We start from the raw sequence: 19,912 nt of genomic DNA on the forward strand, positions 1-19,912 counted from the left end.
GATTCGCCCCGCCCATCCTCTCCCTCCGCCTGCCCAAGCGAATCTGGTCATGAAAGGGTTGTCTGCCGCTTAGTGAGTCAGGGGGCGGTTCACATCCGCAGAATGTGACTCTTGGCTACGGTGAAATGGTGTTCACATGTAGACTGTGCCAAAGCCGGGGGCCTCCTTCCCGAGGCACCGAGGCGAGCGTATCTCGGCGTCTTGGGATCCAGGAATAGAAGGGGCCGTTGCTGTTGGTCCCAGGGGAAGGTAGCAATTTCTCCCAACTCTGATTTGATGGACGCCTTTTGAAGAAGTAAGGTTAGAATGAAGAGAAGACAGTAACCCGGCGGAAAAGTGTAAGGAGGTTTGGTTGGAACGAGGGTGAGGCGCAGCGGAGTGTAGAGAAGTTAAGGAAGGTGGGCAGTGTGGAAGGGAAACGGCAGCCTTGACGACAGACGGATGAGTGAGCGGTCTGAGCCCTGGAGAGTGACCCCAGCCACGATATCTTCAACTAATTTGGAGGAAGGCCACAGCCTGCAAAGTCCAAGATAAGGCGGTTGAGAGGCAGGAAAAAGCCACTCAACTGAGGTGGAGAAGTAGCATGACCTAGTGGATAGAGCAGCTGCCTAGGAGTCAGAAGGACCTGGGTTCTAGTCCCGCTCTGCCACTTATCTTCCGTGGGACCTCGGGCAAGTCATTTCACTTCTTAGTGCCTCAGTTCCCTCAACAGCACAGTGAGGATTAAGACTGGGACATGGGCTGTTTTCAACCTGAATATCTTGTAGACTGTGAGCCCACTGTTGGGTAGGGACTGTTTCTATATGTTGTCAACTTGTACTTCCCAAGTGCTTAGTACAGTGCTCTGCACACAGTAAGCACTCAATAAATACGATTGATTGATTGATTGTATCTACCCCAGCACTTAAAATAGTGCCTAGCACATAGTAAGCACTTAAATACCATTATAAAAAAAGGCAAAGTGGCACCCAGGATAGCTCAGGGGATAGAAAGTTCCACTCTCCCATTGGCTTCGCTCCTCTTGGTCAGGTCCCGCTCCCAGTTATTTCCAGTGACTTGAAACTGAGCTGTCGTAGATGACCGGTTAACCCGAGTGAACAGTGGCCTTTCTGTGGTGCCAAGTGTGGCTTCCAGATAGGAGGCCCAAGTAGCCAGGGAAACAGCCGACCCTTCTGTTTCCTTTGCCCCCCCGTCTCCCGGATTCATTTGCCTCAAGGCCGGTGAGGATCGGAGGCTTCACCCTGTCACGGTGGAGGTTTGCGCACGGATGACAGAGTGAACGGGGAGAGAGAGAGCGTGAGAGGTTGTGGGGGAGAGAGCTGGACGCAGCTCCCCTCCGTCCATACAGCTGGATCAGGCCACTGCCCAGAGAGCGAAGATGGGGGTGGGTAGGACTGAGGTAGGGCCCTCCCCACACCTCCCAATTCCACAGACCCTGGTTTTCGGGTGAATGCCGTTGCAAGCCGAGTCATGTTGGTAATCTCTCTTCTCAGAGATTTTGAAGATCTTGGAAGCGTGAGTTGTAAACTGGATGCAAACTTAAAGAAATGTCCCACAGACATACATAAGGAGTTGATATTTAATGATACGCTTACTGCCTTCTTTTTCTGTAGTTTGTATCCGAGAAACGACATGAGCACAGTAAGTAATTTTATTAAGTTCTTAAATGAGCCCACTGACTTTTGACTTGCCCCCGTTGAGCTTTAAGAAGTCGCTTTTGTAACCAATACAAGTGAATGCGTTAGAGTTGTAGACGTTTTGATTTGCCCGTCCGATCAAACCACCTTTAAGGTTTGAGGTCACCGAGACCGGGAACTAAAAAATGTATTGTGGAAATTGGAGAGTCGAGGCTATGAAACAGAAGAGCGTCAGTGAGCACTTCAAAAAAAGATTTGGCTCGGCGGCCGGCTCAAAAGCGGTTGGTCCTTTTTATCAAGCTGAAAGATGGTTTGAAATAAGCCCTTAACTTATAGCCGTTTGGCAGTAGCATTATGATGAGCGTCCTTTAAATGGGCCCTGTGACAATCCAGCTAATGTGAGTCACAACCCATCTGGACCAACACAGATCTGCATGGCTTGACTGTGGCTTTGCTCGTGAAACTTCCTTTTGCGTGTAAAGGCTCGGTGGCCGTGTGCCTCGGTTGACTCCGTTCCCCTCCCTCTCGCCGGTAGACTCAAAGGAAGCGCAGAGCTGGAGCGGCCAATTCTAGACAAACCCAGAAGCGAGTGAGATTGGGGACGGCCGCCGAGATGGCTGCGGAAGCGGAACCGATAGAACTCGTCGAAAGCGGTAAGTCGCTGAAACTCGGCCGTTGTCGGGTAGGGGGCCGTCAGCGACGTTAGAATTTCTACGGCTTCTTGGCTCCCAAATCAAAATCGCTTACTAATACTCCACGGTGGCCGTTATAGACTCCTCTTAGGGAGTATTCACAGCTGACGTGGGCCCCGGATCTCACAGTCTCAAGCTCCGGTCCTCACCGGCTTTGCCACCTCAGATGTGCGCCCAGCAATTTCTCCCGGCCCCGCACCAAGCTGGGTCTGGGCGGGCTCGCGTCCTCGGGCAGAACTGAGCATTGAATTGAAAATGGAAGCAATTAGCTATTATCTTGCCAGGTGAACTTTACACAGAATTCCTCTGCTTGACTTCAAGTTGGCAGTAATTCGCACTCAAAAATATTTCGGACGGAGGTTTGGAGCCTAGACTTGGCTCTTATTTTGCAAAACAAGACTTTCATTCAGTTGTATTTATTGAGCGCTTTCTGTGTGCAGAGCACTGTACTAAGCACTTGGAAAGTACAATTCAGCGATAGAGACAATCCCTGCCCACAATGGGTAGCTTAATTTATACTAGCCTTTTCTCACACCACATTCCCAGTGTAATAAAAATGATGGCATTTATTAAGCGCTTCCTATGTTCAAAGCACTGTTCTAAGCGCTGGGGAGGTTGCAAGGTGATCAGGTTGTCCCACAGTCTTCATCCCCGTTTTACAGATGAGGTAACTGAGGCCCAGAGAAGTGAAGTGACTTGTCCAGAGTCACACAGCTGACAGTTGGCTGGGATTTGAACCCATGACCTCTGACTCCAAAGCCCAGGCTGTTTCCACTGAGCTTCTCCGTGTAATGCAAAGAACACTGCGCTAGTTAGCTCAAGTTACTAGAGAAAGGCCGACTGGCACTATTTTAATTTGCCACCATTTAGTGAACGCCTCTAGCTTTCATCTTTTTTGTGAAGTGAAACGGGGGGAGAAGGGAGGGTTTGGTGCCCTGGGATTAGGCCTCATTCTCTCGTATTTGAGGAAGAGGAGAGTAGTCCATTGGAGATCCCCCTTTGGGATGGATAGAGTCGTGGCCACAGGCAAGATAATCCCAGAGTAGAAGGCTCAAAGGTGAGGAGGGGAGGGCGTGGGACGGTGGGACTGACTTTATTGCCGCAGGAACTTGTGGCCACTCACTGTTCTCTTCTCTTTTACACGTTTCCCTTTACCCCTGCAGTGCAGACCAATGCCCACTCACTGTTCTCTACTCTTTCACACATTTCCCTTTACCCCAGCACTGCAGACCAATGCCCACTGTGGTTCTTTGGGGGCCAAAAAAGAAATTGGGGGTGGGTAGGACCAAAGGGGTGAGAACAGGAGAATAGCTTAGTTGTAGGCCCAAATGGCTTGTCTTGTCACTTGCCACGGCTATGTCCTCTCACTGTCCACACTTAACATTTCTGGACAGTTAGAGCCGTAATTGTGTCTTCAGTCAAGCCACAGAAAACCGTAGGTGAAAGCCATTTTGATGATTCAGGCCCGAGTGTGTTTTGAGAGGCCAAATTGTCAGGGTAGTCTGAGTGTAGAGTTATGCAAGGTCTCCGGGATTTCATTTAAGCATTTTGAGCTGATTTCCAGTCATTCCCATCGGGTCTGGCAGCTACTCTTGTCTTTTTTGTATTTTTTTTTTCTAAGCGACTTAGCGGAGAATTTATAAACCTTTGGCAGTGGAGCTTTCTCTGTCTAGCAGCTTCCTGGTGGACTTATCCCTGCAGCTGTCAGGATCTGCCAGCCAAAAGCAAACCCATCCAGCTTTGGCTTCTGCCGCTACTGGCAATTGATTTTGATCCTCACCCCAGCCCCACGGCGCTTATCGTACATGTCGTTATACCCTACCGTTTCCCCTATCTGTAGTTCATTTTAACTTCTCTGTCCCCCTGTAGATTGTGAACAGGTGTATCACATCTACCTACTCCTCTATTGTATTTTCTCAAGCCCTTAGTTCAGTGTTTTGCACATGGTAAGCTCTCTGTAAACAGCGTCGATCGATAGGTTTTGATTCGGGGCCCGTGGGCGCTTTTAAGCCTTGGACTGGAAACTCATTCTGCATTTTAGTGCAGTTAAGTCCGTTCTAAAGCACGAGGGTGTCTGCTGTCAGAACCCCAGGGTAAGAAAAACTCACACTGTCGTACTTACGCCTTGACTCACCTCGGCTCAACCTCCCTTCTGATGAGGTGCATCTTCCTGAAAGACTCAAACTTTCCCCAACGTCCCCCTCGTGTTCCAACCAAAATGCCGTGAAAATCCACATTGTGGGGGAACCGGCTGTATTCTGCTTAGCAACTCCTGCTCTCCCCAGGCGAGCAGTCGTCATTGTTTCCGTGAAAACGGTATTCAGTTGAAAGAGTGCTAAGTACCGTCTCCCGAAAGAAAGAACATGAAGCACGTCCATATGTTTTCGGGGACCGAAACTCTAGTAAACTGTAGAACATGGTAACTAGAGAAGCAGTGTGGCTCAGTGGAAAAGGGCACGGGCTTTGGAGTCAGAGGTCATGGGTTCAAATCCGTCTCTGCCAACTGTCAGCTGTGTGACTCTGGGCAAGTCACTTCACTTCTCTGTGCTTCGGTTCCCTCATCTGTAAAGTGGGGATTAAAACTGTGAGCCCCCCGTGGGACGACCTGATCACCTTGTAACCTCCCCAGTGCTTTGAACAGTGCTTTGCACGTAGTAAGCGCTTAACAAATATCATCAGACTGTGAGCCCACTGTTGGGTAGGGACCGTCTCTATATGTTGCCAATTTGTACTTCCCAAGCGCTTAGTACAGTGCTCTGCACATAGTAAGCGCTCAATAAATAAGATTGATGATGATTAGTATTACCCGATCGATGGGCAATGAGAATGTGTAGCGATGATGAAATTTTTGAATACGAGTCTTTCAGGGTGCATCTGTAAATTTGGTACTTACTTTTCAGTGTTCTCTTTGACATCATGTTCAGCGGAAGGGCACTTACAATAATAATAATAATAATAATAATAATAATGGTATTTATTAAGCTCTTACTATGTGCAAAGCACTGTTCGAAGTGCTGGGGAGGTTACAATCAATCAATCAATCGTATTTATTGAGCGCTTACTGTGTGCAGAGCACTGTACTAAGCGCTTGGGAAGTACAAGTTGGCAACATATAGATACAGTCCCTACCCAACAGTGGGCTCACAGTCTAAAAGGTGATCAGGTTGTCCCACGGGGGGCTCATAGTTTTAATCCCCATTTTACAGATGAGATAACTGAGGCACAGAGAAGTTAAGTGACTTGCCCAGAGTCACACAGCTGACAGTTGGCAGAGCCGGGATGTGAACCCGTGACCTCTGACTCCAAAGCCCGGGCTCTTTCCACTGAGCACTTGGTGCTAGCAGACATGACATTATCTAAGGCTCAAATGTAGCAGACTTGAATCCCTCTTTCCAGTCAGATCACAGGGAATGGAACTGCTAAAACAAGGCAGACTTTGCCTTGAGAAGCAGCATGGCTCAGTGGAAAGAGCCCGGGCTTTGGAGTCAGAGGTCATGGGTTCGAATCCCGCCTCCGCCACATGTCTGCTGTGTGATCTTGGGCAAGTCACTTAACTTCTCTGGGCCTCAGTTACCTCATCTGTAAAATGGGGATGAAGACTGTGAGCCCCACGTGGGACAACCTGATCACCCTGTATCCTCCCCAGCGCTTAGAACAGTGCTTTGCACATAGTAAGCGCTTAACAAATGCCAATTATTATTATTATTATTTGCGCTCTTTGGCAATTAGAGTCACAGGCCTATTGCAAAAGAGTGCTGAAAGAGAAGAGTTGGGGGCGGAGCTGTGGTTCAGTCAGTTGTATTTATTGAGTACTTACTGTGAGCACTGTACTAAGCGCTTGGGAGAGTACAATATGGAGAAGCAGAGTGTCCCAGTGGAAGGAGCACGGGCTTGGAAGTCAGAGGTCATGGGTTCTAATCCCGGCTCCCCCACATGTCTGCTGTGTGACCTCGGGCAGGTCACTTTAACTTCTCTGAGCCTCAGTTACCTCATCTGTAAAATGGGGGTTAAAACTGCGAGCCCCATGTGGGACAACGTGATCACCTTGTATCCCCCCCCCAGCGCTTAGAACAGTGCTTTGCACGTAATAAGTGCTTAACAAATGCCATCATTATTATTATGATTATATAACAGATACTTTCCCTGCCCCCCACGATCTTACAATGTAGAGGGGAAGACAGACATTATGACAAATAAATAAATTGCAGATATGTACGTAAGTGCTGTGGGGCTGGGGGCGGGGGGTGGTGAATGAATGAAGGGAGCAGCATGGCTCAGTGGAAAGAGCCCGGGCTTTGGAGTCAGAGGTCATGGGTTCAAATCCTAGCCCTGCCAGTTGTCAGCTGTGTGACCTTAGGCAAGTTACTTAACTTCTCTGTGCCTCAGTTACCTCATCTGTAAAATGGGGATTAAGACTGTGAGCCCCCCCATGGGACAACCTGATCACCTTGTAACCTCCCCAGCGCTTAGAATGGTGCTTTGCACATAGTAAGCGCTTAACAAATGCCATCATTATTATTATTATTATTATTAAGGGAGGAAGACAGGGTGACACCGAAGGAATTTGAAGAAAAGGAAAAGAGGGCTTAGAGAAGGCTTCTTGGAAGAGACGTGCCGTCAATAAGGCTGTGAAGATGGGGAGAGTAGCTTTTCCAAAGATTGCATTTCAGGTTAAAAGACAATGTGTTGTTTCAAAGCGGTGTTATGAGATCTCCTGATGGTTTTTAAAATACTTTATCTTAAAGCCGGGGAAGAAGTAGTGGATCTGACCTGTGAATCTTCCGAACCTGTAGTCGTTGATCTAACTCACAATGACTCGGTGGTGGTAAGTACGATCGGAGTGTGGTGGGCCAAAGGGCACTGTTGTTCTATGCCAGTCTTCACTGTGGTAGAGACGGGAAACACCAAAGTTAACCCAAAAAGCGTGGCTCAGCGGAAAGAGCCCGGGCTGGGGAGCCAGAGGTCGTGGGTTCAAATCCCGGCTCCGCCACTTGTCAGCTGTGTGACCTCGGGCAAGTCACTTAACTTCCCTAGGCCTCAGTTTCCTCATCTGTAAAATGGGGATGAAGACTGTGAGCCCCACGTGGGACAACCTGATTACCTTGCATCTAATACCAACATCATTATTATTATTATTATTACTCAGGCTCTGTCTCAGAATTGCCGCCTTCCCTCTAGGAGACATCCGCCGTAGTTGGTGCGTGTTTAACCGTCCGTGACTTGAGGGGATGCTTTCTGAGACTATTTGTGATGCAGAAGATCACAACTTCCCCCGCTGTCACACTTCCCCTGCCCAGAGAAGCAGCGTGGCCCAGTGGAAAGAGCCCGGGCTTTGGAGTCAGGGGTCATGGGTTCAAATCGCGGCTCCGCCACTTGTCAGCTGTGTGACTTTGGGCAAGTCACTTCACTTCTCTGTGCCTCAGTTCTCTCATCTGTAAAATGGGGATTAAGACTGTGAGCCCCCCCATGGGACAACCTGATCTCCTTGTAACCTCCCCAGCGCTTAGAACAGTGCTTTGCACATAGTAAGCGCTTAATAAATGCCATCCAAAAAAAAAAAAATAGCTGTCCCGCTAGGAAGAGGAGTAGGGAGAGACTGAGGAGCCTGGTGGCAGAGGAGGAGTTAGTGGATTCAGCTTTGCAGAGTTGAAGTGACTCTCCCGTGCCGGATGAAATCCCGTGCTTAGACAGTGGGGGATACATTGTTGAGTTTAGTTAGGGTAAAGAAAAAAAAAATAATAATAATCGTATTTATTGAGCGCTTACTATGTGCAGAGCACTGTACTAAGCGCTTGGGAAGTACAAATTGGCAACACATAGAGACAGTCCCTACCCAACAGTGGGCTCACAGTCTAAAAGTCTAAAAGTGATTAGAAGCTACAGTGATGTTTGATCAGAATTGAAAACGGAATTTTCCCACCATTCTCCTGGGCTTGATTACGTGATTGAGCTTTGGCAGCGGGGCTGACGGCTTTACGTTGCAGTCGAGAGAGAGAGAGAGAAAGAAAGAAAGAATATTTGGTTGCAAAACCTAAATGAAGATGAGGGGAAATGAACTGTAGTGCCTGATAACCAATTGTAGTGGAGGGTCCAGCCCCCAGGTGACATATTGAGAAGCAGCGTGGCTCAGTGGAAAGAGCACAGGCTTTGGAGTCAGAGGTCATGGGTTCAAATTCCAGCTCCTCCAACTGTCAGCTGTGTGACTTTGGGCAAGTCACTTCTCTGTGCCTCAGTTCCCTCTTCTGTAAAATGGGGATTAAAACTGTGTGCCCCCCGTGGGACAACTTGATTACCTTGTAACCTCCCCAGTGCTTAGAACAGTGCTTTGCACACAGTAAGTGCTCAATAAATATGAGTGAATGCTTGGCACATAGTAAGCACTTAACAAATACCATCATTATTATTATTATATGCCCTCGAGATGCAGCGTGGCTCAGTGGAAAGAGCCCGGGCTTAGAAGTCAGAGGTTGTTGGTTCTAATCCCGGCTCCGTCATTTGTCAGCTGTGTGACTTTGGACAAGTCACTTAACTTCTCTGGGCCTCGGTTCCCTCATCTGTAAAATGGGGATTAAGACTGTGAGCCCCACATGGGATAACCTGGTTACCTTGTATCTCCCCCAGCGCTTAGTACAGTGCTCTGCACACAGTAAACGCTCAATAAATACGATTGAATGAATGAATGCTTGGCACATAGTAAGCACTTAACAAATGCCATCATTATTATATGCCCCACTGGGCTCTTGGGCAGAATTTTCCTCTCCCAAACTTGAAGATTCCCTGTCCGTTTGAGCCACAGACCGATGTGGTTTTTTGAGAGTCGTCCCTCTTCTCCTGGGCAGCTCTACCCGTGGGGTTGGGCTGAGTTTGGTCGCCTCTGAGGCGGGTGAAGGAAACTTTTCCTGAGTTTGGCAATATGCCTAATGGGAAGAGCAGTGGGAGTCGGGAGACCAGCTAGTTTTGCCCTTGGCCTGCTGCTGCAGGGTGGGTGGGTGTGTTTGGCCCCAGGCCAAGCAGCCTGCCTGGGCCTCAGTTTCCCCATCTGTAGAAGGAACCAGGGAGAGGGAATAACCAACCCCTCCCTACCTCACTTGGATGTTGCAAGGATAGTAGAACATATGGGACGGTGCCCGGAAAAAGAAAAGTCTCCACGGATTCATCGAGGTGATGTTGCCATCGCTGCTGGGTGCCTGCATTTAGGAAAGTATCCAGCAGTTCAGCTTGTTAAAAATGGGGCTGGCAGAGCAGAAGTACGAGCTGAGAAGCATGTGGAAGCTAGCTTTTTTTTTTTTAATGGTATTTCAAGCCCTTGCTATGTGCCAGGCACTGTGCTGAGCACTGGAGTAGGATAGAAGCGAATCAGGTTGAACCGAGTCCCTGTCCCACATCGGGTTCACAGTCTTAATCCCCATTTTACAGCTGAGGGAACTGAGGCCCGGAGAAGTGAAGTGACTTGCCCAAGATCACACAGCAGGCCCATGCTGTATCCACGAGGCCACGCTGCTTCTCAGGCTCGTCTGCTCCAAACCCTGCAAGAAATATCTCAACCTCCCACGTGCTGAGGAGGGCTGGGCTGGAAGGCAGAGAAGCGTAGGCCCCCCACCCAATCTATCCGGAGCATGGTCCCCTTTCCCCCGCTTTCCGTGGCATTGGAGAGGCCCTGGATTTCACCACCGTACATACAGTACATGAAACGACTGGCTTCAGATGCAGGGCTCGCTGTGGGAGATGGTGGAATCCCAGCGTTTAGAACAGTGCTTTGCACATAGTAAGCGCTTAAGAAATACCATTATTATTATTATTGCGTTGGGAGGTTCTGGCAACTGACCTGCCTGAGGTGGGGGGATATTTCTGAGAATTCCTCAGGTCTAGGGAGGGGATTTTCTTGGAGTTGGAAGTAGTGGCCCTTGCCTGGGGACCCGACTCACCCTAAGAGGAAATGGTAGTTCTGGACTGATGTTTTTGTCACTTTGAAGGCAAGGAGTGACTATCGAAGGACGAAGCCTAACTGTGTATGTGTCTCTCTGTCTCTTCCCCCCCTCCCTCCTTTTCCGGTGCGCTCTCCTCCTCTCAAGATTGTTGAAGGTAAGTTGCCTGGATTCACATTTGGTCAGTTCTTTGCTAAATGCTGTGAGTGATAAAGCAGTGTTGTGTCAGAAGCACCAGCTGAGAAACGCAACCCCGAGTTCCCAAGTCTAAGGGAAGAGAAACAAGCCAGGAGTCGGGCGTCCACCCCCGGATTCACCCATACGAGCTAGTCCTTCTGACACCGCGGCCCGCTGGATTCACGTGGTCGGACAGGTCCTCCCTAATCCCTTGATGGCATTCCGGCCAGGATGCGACCGCAGCACATGCTGGGAGGAGGGGATGTTTGTGCTTTCATCTCAGATACGCACGCCCGACTTGTACAGTCCGTTGGTTTGGTGGCTGGGGTATACTGGCGATGAGAGGGTGGGGGACCAAATTGGGGTTAAGGTGGCATGTGATTGGGATCACTGGATTCACTCATCTGGAGTGGTGGGGCCTGTTTATGGTGTTGGTGTCTTCCCGCCCTCAAAGCTATCCCCCCGACCGCACTCCAGAAATAACCTCCTTCTTTCTCCCTCTTGGTTCAATCTTAGAGGATCGCAGGCAGAGGAGAAGCCTGGGCGTAAGTCAGCGACAGCCCGACAGCTGCGTATTAAGTAGTGACGACGAGGACGAATCCAGAGACCACGATGTCTACGTCACAAACAATGTGCCCCGGGAATCCGTCGCCCCGGAAGAGGAAGCTACAAGGTCGAGGTTGGTTTTCTCTTGGAATCGTTTTCGTGTCTCGAGAATCCAGCGGGAAGTCTTGTCTGAAATGGGCATACTCTGCTCCACAAAAATGCTGGTTCCTGGGGACGGGGTAAGCCAAGTGAGAACCTCTCTTAGTTCTTTCTCTCTCCTTCCTCCCTCCCCCGCCAGAAAAAGGATAAACGTAACCAACTGTATTCTTCTTCCATCCAGAATTCACTTTATAGTCTACAGCAGTGCTAACTATTGTAAAAACTACCGAGGTGGGCTTTGTTCTGAGTAGGAAAAAAACGTCTTTTTTTCTCACTCTGTGAGAGGAGAGACCTAAAGGCCCCACCGTCCACAGAAACAGCACGTCCCCCAGCAAAATCCATGGGAAAGTGCTGCTTTATCCGCTCCTCTGAACGTGTGAGAGGGAGACCCGGGGCCTTCCTGGACCCAGCCAGTAAATGATAGCCAAGTCTCGCATTCAGCTAGCGGGTGGTCGGCAGAGGAGTCGCTTTGGACCTTCAGTGTTCGTAGTCAAAAAATAGGTTTGGCCCAGAGTTTGGGTACCTTCTCTAGCAGAGGATGACTCTCTCGAGGGAGGGAAACTGTGAAAGGTTGTCTTTTGGTGTTGTGGGGCGTTTTTTGTGTTTGCTCGTTTTGTTTTTGAAAAGGAAAGGGATTTAATCCCCTCTCCATCCCCCCCACCTTACCTCCTTCCCTTCCCCACAGCACCTGTATATATGTATATATGTTTGTACATATTTATTACTCTATTTATTTATTTTGCTTGTACATATCTATTCTATTTTATTTTGTAGTATGTTTGGTTTTGTCTCCCCCTTTTAGACTGTGAGCCCACTGTTGGGTAGGGACTGTCTCTATGTGTTGCCAATTTGTACTTCCCAAGCGCTTAGTACAGTGCTCTGCACACAGTAAGCGCTCAATAAATACGATTGATTGGTGATTAATCTCTCATCTCCCCACCATAGCACTTCCAGGTCATCCAAGCACGTGGGTACTTACCCCACCCCTGGTCACACTCATGTCCCCGTCTTAAAAAGGGGTTGCTTTCCCCCTCCCTGAAACTTACTCTCGTATCTTACTTCCCCTCTAGAGTGTAGGGATCATGTGTACTTACTCTGGTGTACTCTCCCAAGGGCTTAGTTCATTCAGTCGTATTTATTAAGCGCTTACTGTGTGCAGAGCACCGTACTAAGCTCCTGGAAAGTACAATTCGGCAACAGATAGAGACAATCCTTACCCAACAACGGGCTCACAGTCTAGTTCACTGCTCTTGCCCAGAGTAAGCAGTCGATAAATACTGTTGTTGAATCGCTTAGACGATATGGAGTGGCAATTCTTGATCTCACCCTCTTGTGTCCTCCGGCCCCTGTTCTCTAAGGCGGATGGCTCCTTCCTTCATCTGCTGGGAGAGGGAGCAGGTTACCAGAAATCAGGGTTTCAGGGTGGAAAACCGGTGCGTTTTTCCCCACCACCCCCGAAGCTGGCAACTTGATGATTTAGCTTTGCCCCAGCTTGATGGAGATTCAGGAATAAAACCTCAGCACTGTTCGTGGAAAAAAAAAAATGCTTTTTTTAAGCGCTTACTATGTGCCAGGCACTGTACTGAGCACTGGGGTGGATGCAAACAAATCAGGTTGAACCCAATCCCTGTTCTGCATGGGGCTCACAGTCTTAATCCCCATTGTACAGATAAGGTAATTGAGGCCCAGAGAAGGGAAGTGACTTGCCCAAAGCCACCCAGCAGACAATGTTTTGTTCTGTTGTCTGTCTCCCCTTCTAGACTGTGAGCCCGTTGTTGCCAACTTGTACTTCCCAAGTGCTTAGTACAGTGCTCTGCACAAAGTAAGCGCTCAATAAATACAATTGATGATGATAGGGACCGTCTCTATGTGTTGCCAATTTGTACTTCCCAAGCGCTTAGTACAGTGCTCTGCACACAGTAAACACTCAATAAATACGATTGAATGAATTGAATGAAAGTGGCAGAGCCGGGATTAGATGATAATAATATTAATAATAATAATGTTGGTATTTGTTTAAGTGCTTATTAATAATAATAATAATAATGGCATTAAGCGCTTACTATGTGCAAAGCACTCTTCTAAGCGCTGGGGAGATTACAAGGTGATCAGGTTGTCCCACGGGGGGCTCACAGTCTTAATCCCCATTTTACAGATGAGGTAACTGAGGCCTAGAGAAGTGAAGTGACTTGCCCAAGGTCACACAGCTGACAAGTGGTGGAGCCGGGATTTGAACCCATGATATCTGACTCCAAAGCCCGGGCTCTTTCCACTGGGCCACACTGCTTCTATGTGCCAAGCACTGTTCTAAGCACTGGGGTAGATACAAGGTAATCAGGCTGTCCCACATAGGGCTCAGTCTTCATCCCCATTTTCCAGATGAGGTAACTGAGGCCCAGAGAAGTTGTGACTTGCCCAAGGTCACACAGCTGACAAGCGGCGGAGCCAGGATTAGATCCCCTGACCTTCTGACTCCCAAACCCAGGCTCTCTCCACTATGCCATGCTGCTTCCCGAAAGTTGTTGCCAACTTGTACTTCCCAAGCACGTAGCACAGTGCTCTGCAATCAATCAATCAATCAATCATATTTATTGAGTGCTTACTGCGTGCAGAGCACTGTACTAAGCGCTTGGGAAGTACAAGTTGGCAACATATACAGTCCCTGCCCAACAGTGGTCTCACAGTCTAGAAGGGGGAGACAGAGAACGAAACCAAACATATTAACAAAATAAAATAAATAGAATAGATATGTACAAGTAAAATAGAGTAATAAATATGTACAAACATATATACATATATACACACAGTAAGCACTCAATAAATACGATTGAATGAATGAAAGTGTAGCTCTGGCTTCTTAAAGAACAGCATGGCATAGTGGCAGGTTCACAGAATTGGGAGTCAGAGGACGTGGGTTCTAATCCTGGTACACCAATTGCTGCTATGTGACCTTGGGTAAGTCACTTCTCCGTGCCTTAGTTCCCTCATCTGTAAAATGGGGATTGACTGTGAGCCCCACGTGGGACAACCTGATTACCCAGTATCTACCCCAGCGCTTAGAACAGTGCTTGTCACGTAGTCAGCACTTAACAAATACTCTATTTATTTATTACTCTATTTTATTTGTACAAATTTATCCTATTTATTTTATTTTGTTAATATGTTTTGTTTTGTTCTCTGTCTCCCCCTTCTAGACTGTAAGCCCGTTGTTGGGTAGGGACCGTCTCTATATGTTGCCAAACTTGGACTTCCCAAGCGCTTAGTACAGTGCTCTGCACACAGTAAGTGCTCAATAAATAGGATTGATGATGATGATGATGCACACAGTAAGTGCTCAATAAATACGATGGAATGAAGGAATGGATGAAATACCATAATCAGTATGTTCTGTGACCCGTTTGCTTCCTTGTCCCTGGAATGAGAATCAGTCAGTCGCTGGTGTTTGTTGAGTGCTTACTGTGGGCAGAACACTGTATTGAACGCTTAGGGAAGTCCATTACAACGGAGTTCGTAGATGTTTCCTGCCCACAACGAGCTTACAGTTTAGGGGACCGTGTAGAGCGTACCGTCTCCCTTTCTTGAGCGCGGGGGGAATCGCCGCTCTGACCTGTGTGTGTTTTGCGGCCCCAGAGTCCTGTTCTTGGGGACTCGATGAATCCGACTGTTGCCGGAGCGGAGCGGGTGAGGCGGGAGAGATCTCGAGGTTCTGTAGCGTTCCCGGGAAACTGGCCGCAGGGTTCAAATCGGGAACTTGGGTGGCGACTTCTGAATATTTTAGTACATTATGAAACTCACTTCAACTCTGGTGTCTTTTTTGTTTTTTTTTTTAGGCCTTCAGGCACTGTTAGTTGCCCAATTTGCATGGACGGTTACTCAGAGGTAAGCACCCAAATTTTGCCCGGGCTTCAGAAAATTTTCAGAGGGAGGCCGACTGGATGAGGAGGGCCTCAATCCAGCGCTTAGAACAGTGCTTTGCACATAATAATAACAATAATAATGATGGCATTTATTAAGCGCTTACTCATCATCATCATCATCAATCGTATTTATTGAGCGCTTACTATGTGCAGAGCACTGTACTAAGCGCTTGGGAAGTACAAATTGGCAACATATAGAGACAGTCCCTACCCAACAGTGGGCTCACAGTCCACTGTTCTAAGCGCTGGGAAGATTACAAGGTGATCAGGTTGTCCCACGGGGGGCTCACAGTTTAACTCCATTTTACAAACGAGGTAACTGAGGCCCGGAGAAGGGAAGTGACTTGCCCAAGGTCACACTGCTGACAGTTGGCGGAGCCGGGATTTGAACCCATGACCTCAGGCTCCAAAGCCCGGGCTCTTCCTACTGAGCCATGCTGCTTCTGTCACTCCTCAGTTCCTACTCCACTTCACCTCCCCGACACTCCAATTTAAGCACATCGTCATCTCAAACCCTCACTAACAACCTCCACCCTCACTAACTCGGAATTCCCTTGTACATATTTATTCTATTTATTTTATTTTGTTAATATGTTCAATCGTATCTGGTTATATGATGCTCCTGGGTACTTCTCTGCCTCACAATTCTATGGTCAGGATTGCCTGACTTCCAGACAGGTCCAATCAATCAATCAATCGTATTTATTGAGCGCTTACTGTGTGCAGAGCACTGGACTAAGCGCTTGGGAAGTACAAGTTGGCAACACATAGTAAGTGCTTAATAAATGCCATTATTAATGACCAGATGACCTACTTTGGGTAATGCTTCAGTGCTTTGCACATAGTAAGTGCTTAACAAATGCCATTATTAATGACCCGATGACCTACTTTGGGTAACGCTTGATGCTGCAATCTTATTGTCAGTGGCGACTGGAATTATCCTCAAACCCATCATAAAAATGACCTACCATATCTCTGGGATGAGCCCTGTGTTCCGCCTTCTTCCGGAACCTAAATTTATCGTGGCACCAAACGTACCGTGGAGCAGAGAGAGTTCTCTCTGTAAATGTTAATTAACGAGCATGGCTTAGTGGAAAGAGCCCGGGCTTTGGAGTCAGGGGTCATGGGTTCAAATCCCGACTCTGCCAATTGTCGACAGCTGTGTGACTCTGGGCAAGTCACTTAACTTCTCTGGGCCTCAGTTCCCTCATCTGTAAAATGGGGATTAAGACGGTGAGCCCCCCCGTGGGACAGCTTGATCACCTGGGAACCTCCCCAGCGCTTAGAACAGTGCCTTGCACATAGTAAGCGCTTAATAAATGCCATCATAATAACGAGCTAGCTGTGTCAGTTACAAGACTCAGATTTGACGGTTTTCCTCCTTGACACCATTTAGATATGAGACCCCCACCGTGCACGTAAATGATAAACTGACCACTCAAGGAACTGCGCCTGATAATACACATGCTAAATCTAGGTCTTATTATACTTTTATTATACTTATTATACTTTATATACTTACTATACTTTATATACTTACTATACTTTTGCATTTAGAGTGTAAAAGTGGGAAGCAGCATGGTTACTGGAAAAAGCCTGGGCGTCAGAGGACCTGGGTTCTAATCCTGACTCCGCCACTTACCTGCTGTGTGACCTTATATCTATGCCGGAGCTTAGTACAGTGCTTGGCATAAAGCAAGTGCTTAAATACTCATTCTAAGCAGCATGGTTTAGTGGATTTTAGACTGTGAGCCCACTGTTGGGTAGGGCCCGTCTCTATATGTTGCCAACTTGTACTTCCCAAGTGCTTAGTACAGTGCTTTGCACACAGTAAGCGCTCAGTAAATACAATTGATTGAGCGTCAACTTGAGAGTCAGAAAGTCACGGTTTCTAATCCCTGCTCCGCCACTTACCTGCTCTGTGACCTTGGCAAGTCACATCACTTCTCTGGGCCTGCTACCTCATCTGTAAAATGGGGATTGAGACTGTGAGACTGTGATTGGGACAGGGACCGTGTCCGTGATTTGCTTGTATCCACCCCAGCGCCTGGCACATATTAAGCGCTTAACAAGTGCCACTATCATCATTATCATTCATTGGAGAAATGCCAAAAAGTCTGAATTCGAGACCTGCATCTCACCCCACAGGAGGTCCCAGGGTGGGTGGGGAGAAAAGATGCCCGGTAGAGAGGACAGAAGGCAAGCATAATGGAAACAAGGAAAAACGACTCCAAGGTGTCTTCCAAAGCCGTCTGTCTGACTCTGTCCAGGAAGACCAAGCCCCGTCCGGCTATTCCGGAAACCGGCCGGTCCTAAAGAGTCGGTCCGGAGCCTGTCGTGGGCAGGATCCTGCCCGGCGGCCTTCCCTGTCTCCTCAGGCCCACTCTCTTCCGCTTGGCCTCTCCCTCCCCCCTGCTTCAGGAACGATCCCGGCTCGCCTGACAACCATGAGGCTCTGCACACAGTAAGCGCTCAATAAATACGATTGAATGAATGAATGAGGCAGAGACATTCGTGCCGTGATGGGCCTGATACCCTGGATTAATAATAATAATAATAATCAATCAATCGTATTTATTGAGCGCTTACTGTGTGCAGAGCACTGTACCAAGCGCTTGGGAAGTCCAAGTTGGCAACGTATAGAGACAGTCCCTACCCAACAGTGGGCTCACAGTCTAAAAGGGGGAGACAGAGAACAAAACCAAACATAGGAACAAAATAAAATAAATAGAATAGATATGTGCAAGTAAAATAAATAGAGTAATAAATATGTACAAACATATATACATATCATCATCATCATCAATCGTATTTATTGAGCGCTTACTGTGTGCAGAGCACTGTACTAAGCGCTTGGGAAGTACAAGTTGGCAACATATAGAGACAGTCCCTACCCAGCAGTGGGCTCACAGTCTAAAAGGGGGAGACGGAGCACAAAACCAAACATACTAACAAAATAAAATAAATAGAATAGATATGTGCAAGTAAAATAAATAAATAGAGTAATAAATATGTACAAACATACATACATATCATCATCATCATCAATCTTATTTATTGAGCGCTTACTGTGTGCAGAGCACTGTACTAAGCGCTTGGGAAGTACAAGCTGGCAACATATAGAGACAGTTCCTACCCAGCAGTGGGCTCACAGTCTAAAAGGGGGAGACGGAGCACAAAACCAAACATACTAACAAAATAAAATAAATAGAATAGATAGGTACAAGTAAAATAAATAAATAAATAAATAGAGTAATAAATATGTACAAACATATATACATATATACAGGTGCTGTGGGGAAGGGAAGGAGGTAAGATGCGGGGGGACGAGGGGGAGAGGAAGGAAGGGGCTCAGTCTGGGAAGGCCTCCTGGAGGAGGTGAGCTCTCAGTAGGGCCTTGAAGGGAGGAAGAGGAATATAATGGCATATATTAAGCACTTACTACATGCAAAGCACTGTTCTAAGCTCTGGGGAGGTTACAAGGTGATCAGGTTGTCCCACGGGGGGCTCACAGTCTTCATCCCCTTTTTCCAGATGAGGGAACTGAGGCCCAGAGAAGTGAAGTGATTTGCCCAAAGCCACACAAAGCTGACAGTTGGCGGGGCCGAGTTGCTACACAGTCCCCTCTACCCTGAGGAACAACGGCCAGTTCTCTCCTGTGTCGTCTTTCCCGGTGCTTAGTACAGTGTCCCACCCACAGTACTAAGTCAGTCGTATTTATTGAGCGCCGACTGTGTGCAGAGCACTGTACTAAGCTCTTGGGAGAGGACAGTATAACAATATAACACATATTCCGTGCCCACCATGAGCTTATAGTCTAGAAGTGCTTATTTAATACTACTATACTCCCAAGTGTTCAGGACTGTGCTCTGCCCACTTAGGCACTCGGTAAATACTTTTGATAATGATGGTGATGACAATTTGAGTGGGTTTTGACTTTTTTTTCCCTTTTTAAAAAGAAATTCGGCCACCCACTCTCAAGATATGGAGAGTAGGTTATAGACTCACATTTACAGCTTCCTCAACTGACCATTTACATTCTACACCTCCCTTGCTGCCCTATGTGAGAATTCCTGCTTGCTTGTAAGAGTTTTAGCTTCACAAGGTTGCTTTCGCTCTGTGTTTTTTTTTCTCTCTCCCCCCCACTCTGTCTTCCAGATCGTGCAGAGCGGACGCCTCATCGTGTCTACCAAATGCGGCCACGTGTTCTGTAGTCAGTGCCTCCGAGATTCCCTCCGAAACGCTAGCTCTTGCCCCACGTGTCGGAAAAAACTCAATCACAAACAGTACCATCCCATCTATATATGACCAGCCTCCAAGGGCAGCCAGAGAGGGGACTTCCAGGACTCTCTTTTTCTCCCCCCACTGTTGATGCCCTGGCATCAACGAGCGGCAGGTTGTAAGCTCCTCTAAATGTAAAGAGAATTGGGCTGTCTGTGTTTATCTGTGTGTCTTTATTTTTTTTTTATGGTGTTTAAAAGCAGCTTTTTGGTCCCGGCATCCCATCGGAAACGACCCTTTTGGCTTCGTCCCCGTCCTCTGGTGTTCAGCTGGGGGCCGGGGTAGGCGTGTGACCTCTCTCTCTCTCTCTCTCCCTTCGTCCCGGCCGTGTCTGGAGAGTTTATGGATGAGCAAGCCGCGTAGATGTTCGTTCTGACTTCTCCAGAGAGGCAAAGGGACGCAAGATCCGGATTGCCTAGGCTAGGGGACTGAGTCTTGGCTTTTCTGAGGTGGGTTTTGGTGGGTTTTTTTTTTTTGACAAAAGGAGAGCCCCGCAGCCCATCCGCCTTAGGACCCTCGTGGTCAACCTAGGCTTGGGACCCCACCTCACTGCTGAGATAGGGCAGGCCTGCCTTCCC

The 19,912-nt window shown here is 47.9% G+C and overlaps 1 protein-coding gene across 8 annotated transcripts in view; it reads left to right on the top strand.

Moving 5' to 3' along the window:
- Positions 1-19,496, top strand: part of RNF4 (ring finger protein 4) — a 56,774-nt gene extending 37,278 nt beyond the window's left edge. For 3 of the 8 annotated variants that reach the window (XM_038745057.1, XM_038745056.1, XM_038745055.1), the window contains 7 exons: positions 1,494-1,641; positions 2,173-2,290; positions 7,075-7,154; positions 10,402-10,411; positions 10,948-11,110; positions 14,967-15,015; positions 19,212-19,496. In XM_038745057.1, the coding sequence (XP_038600985.1) occupies positions 1,633-1,641; positions 2,173-2,290; positions 7,075-7,154; positions 10,402-10,411; positions 10,948-11,110; positions 14,967-15,015; positions 19,212-19,361 (579 nt within the window). In that variant the 5' untranslated portion in view covers positions 1,494-1,632 and the 3' untranslated portion in view covers positions 19,362-19,496. The remainder of the gene's footprint in view (positions 1-1,493; positions 1,642-2,172; positions 2,291-7,074; positions 7,155-10,401; positions 10,412-10,947; positions 11,111-14,966; positions 15,016-19,211) is intronic. The other 5 variants (XM_038745059.1, XM_038745058.1, XM_038745060.1 and 2 more) reach the window with 3 other exon arrangements.
- The last annotated feature ends 416 nt before the right edge of the window (positions 19,497-19,912 follow it).

This window comes from Tachyglossus aculeatus, chromosome 4, assembly GCF_015852505.1.
Source record: "Tachyglossus aculeatus isolate mTacAcu1 chromosome 4, mTacAcu1.pri, whole genome shotgun sequence".
In the NCBI taxonomy this organism is placed as follows: Eukaryota; Metazoa; Chordata; class Mammalia; order Monotremata; family Tachyglossidae; genus Tachyglossus; species Tachyglossus aculeatus.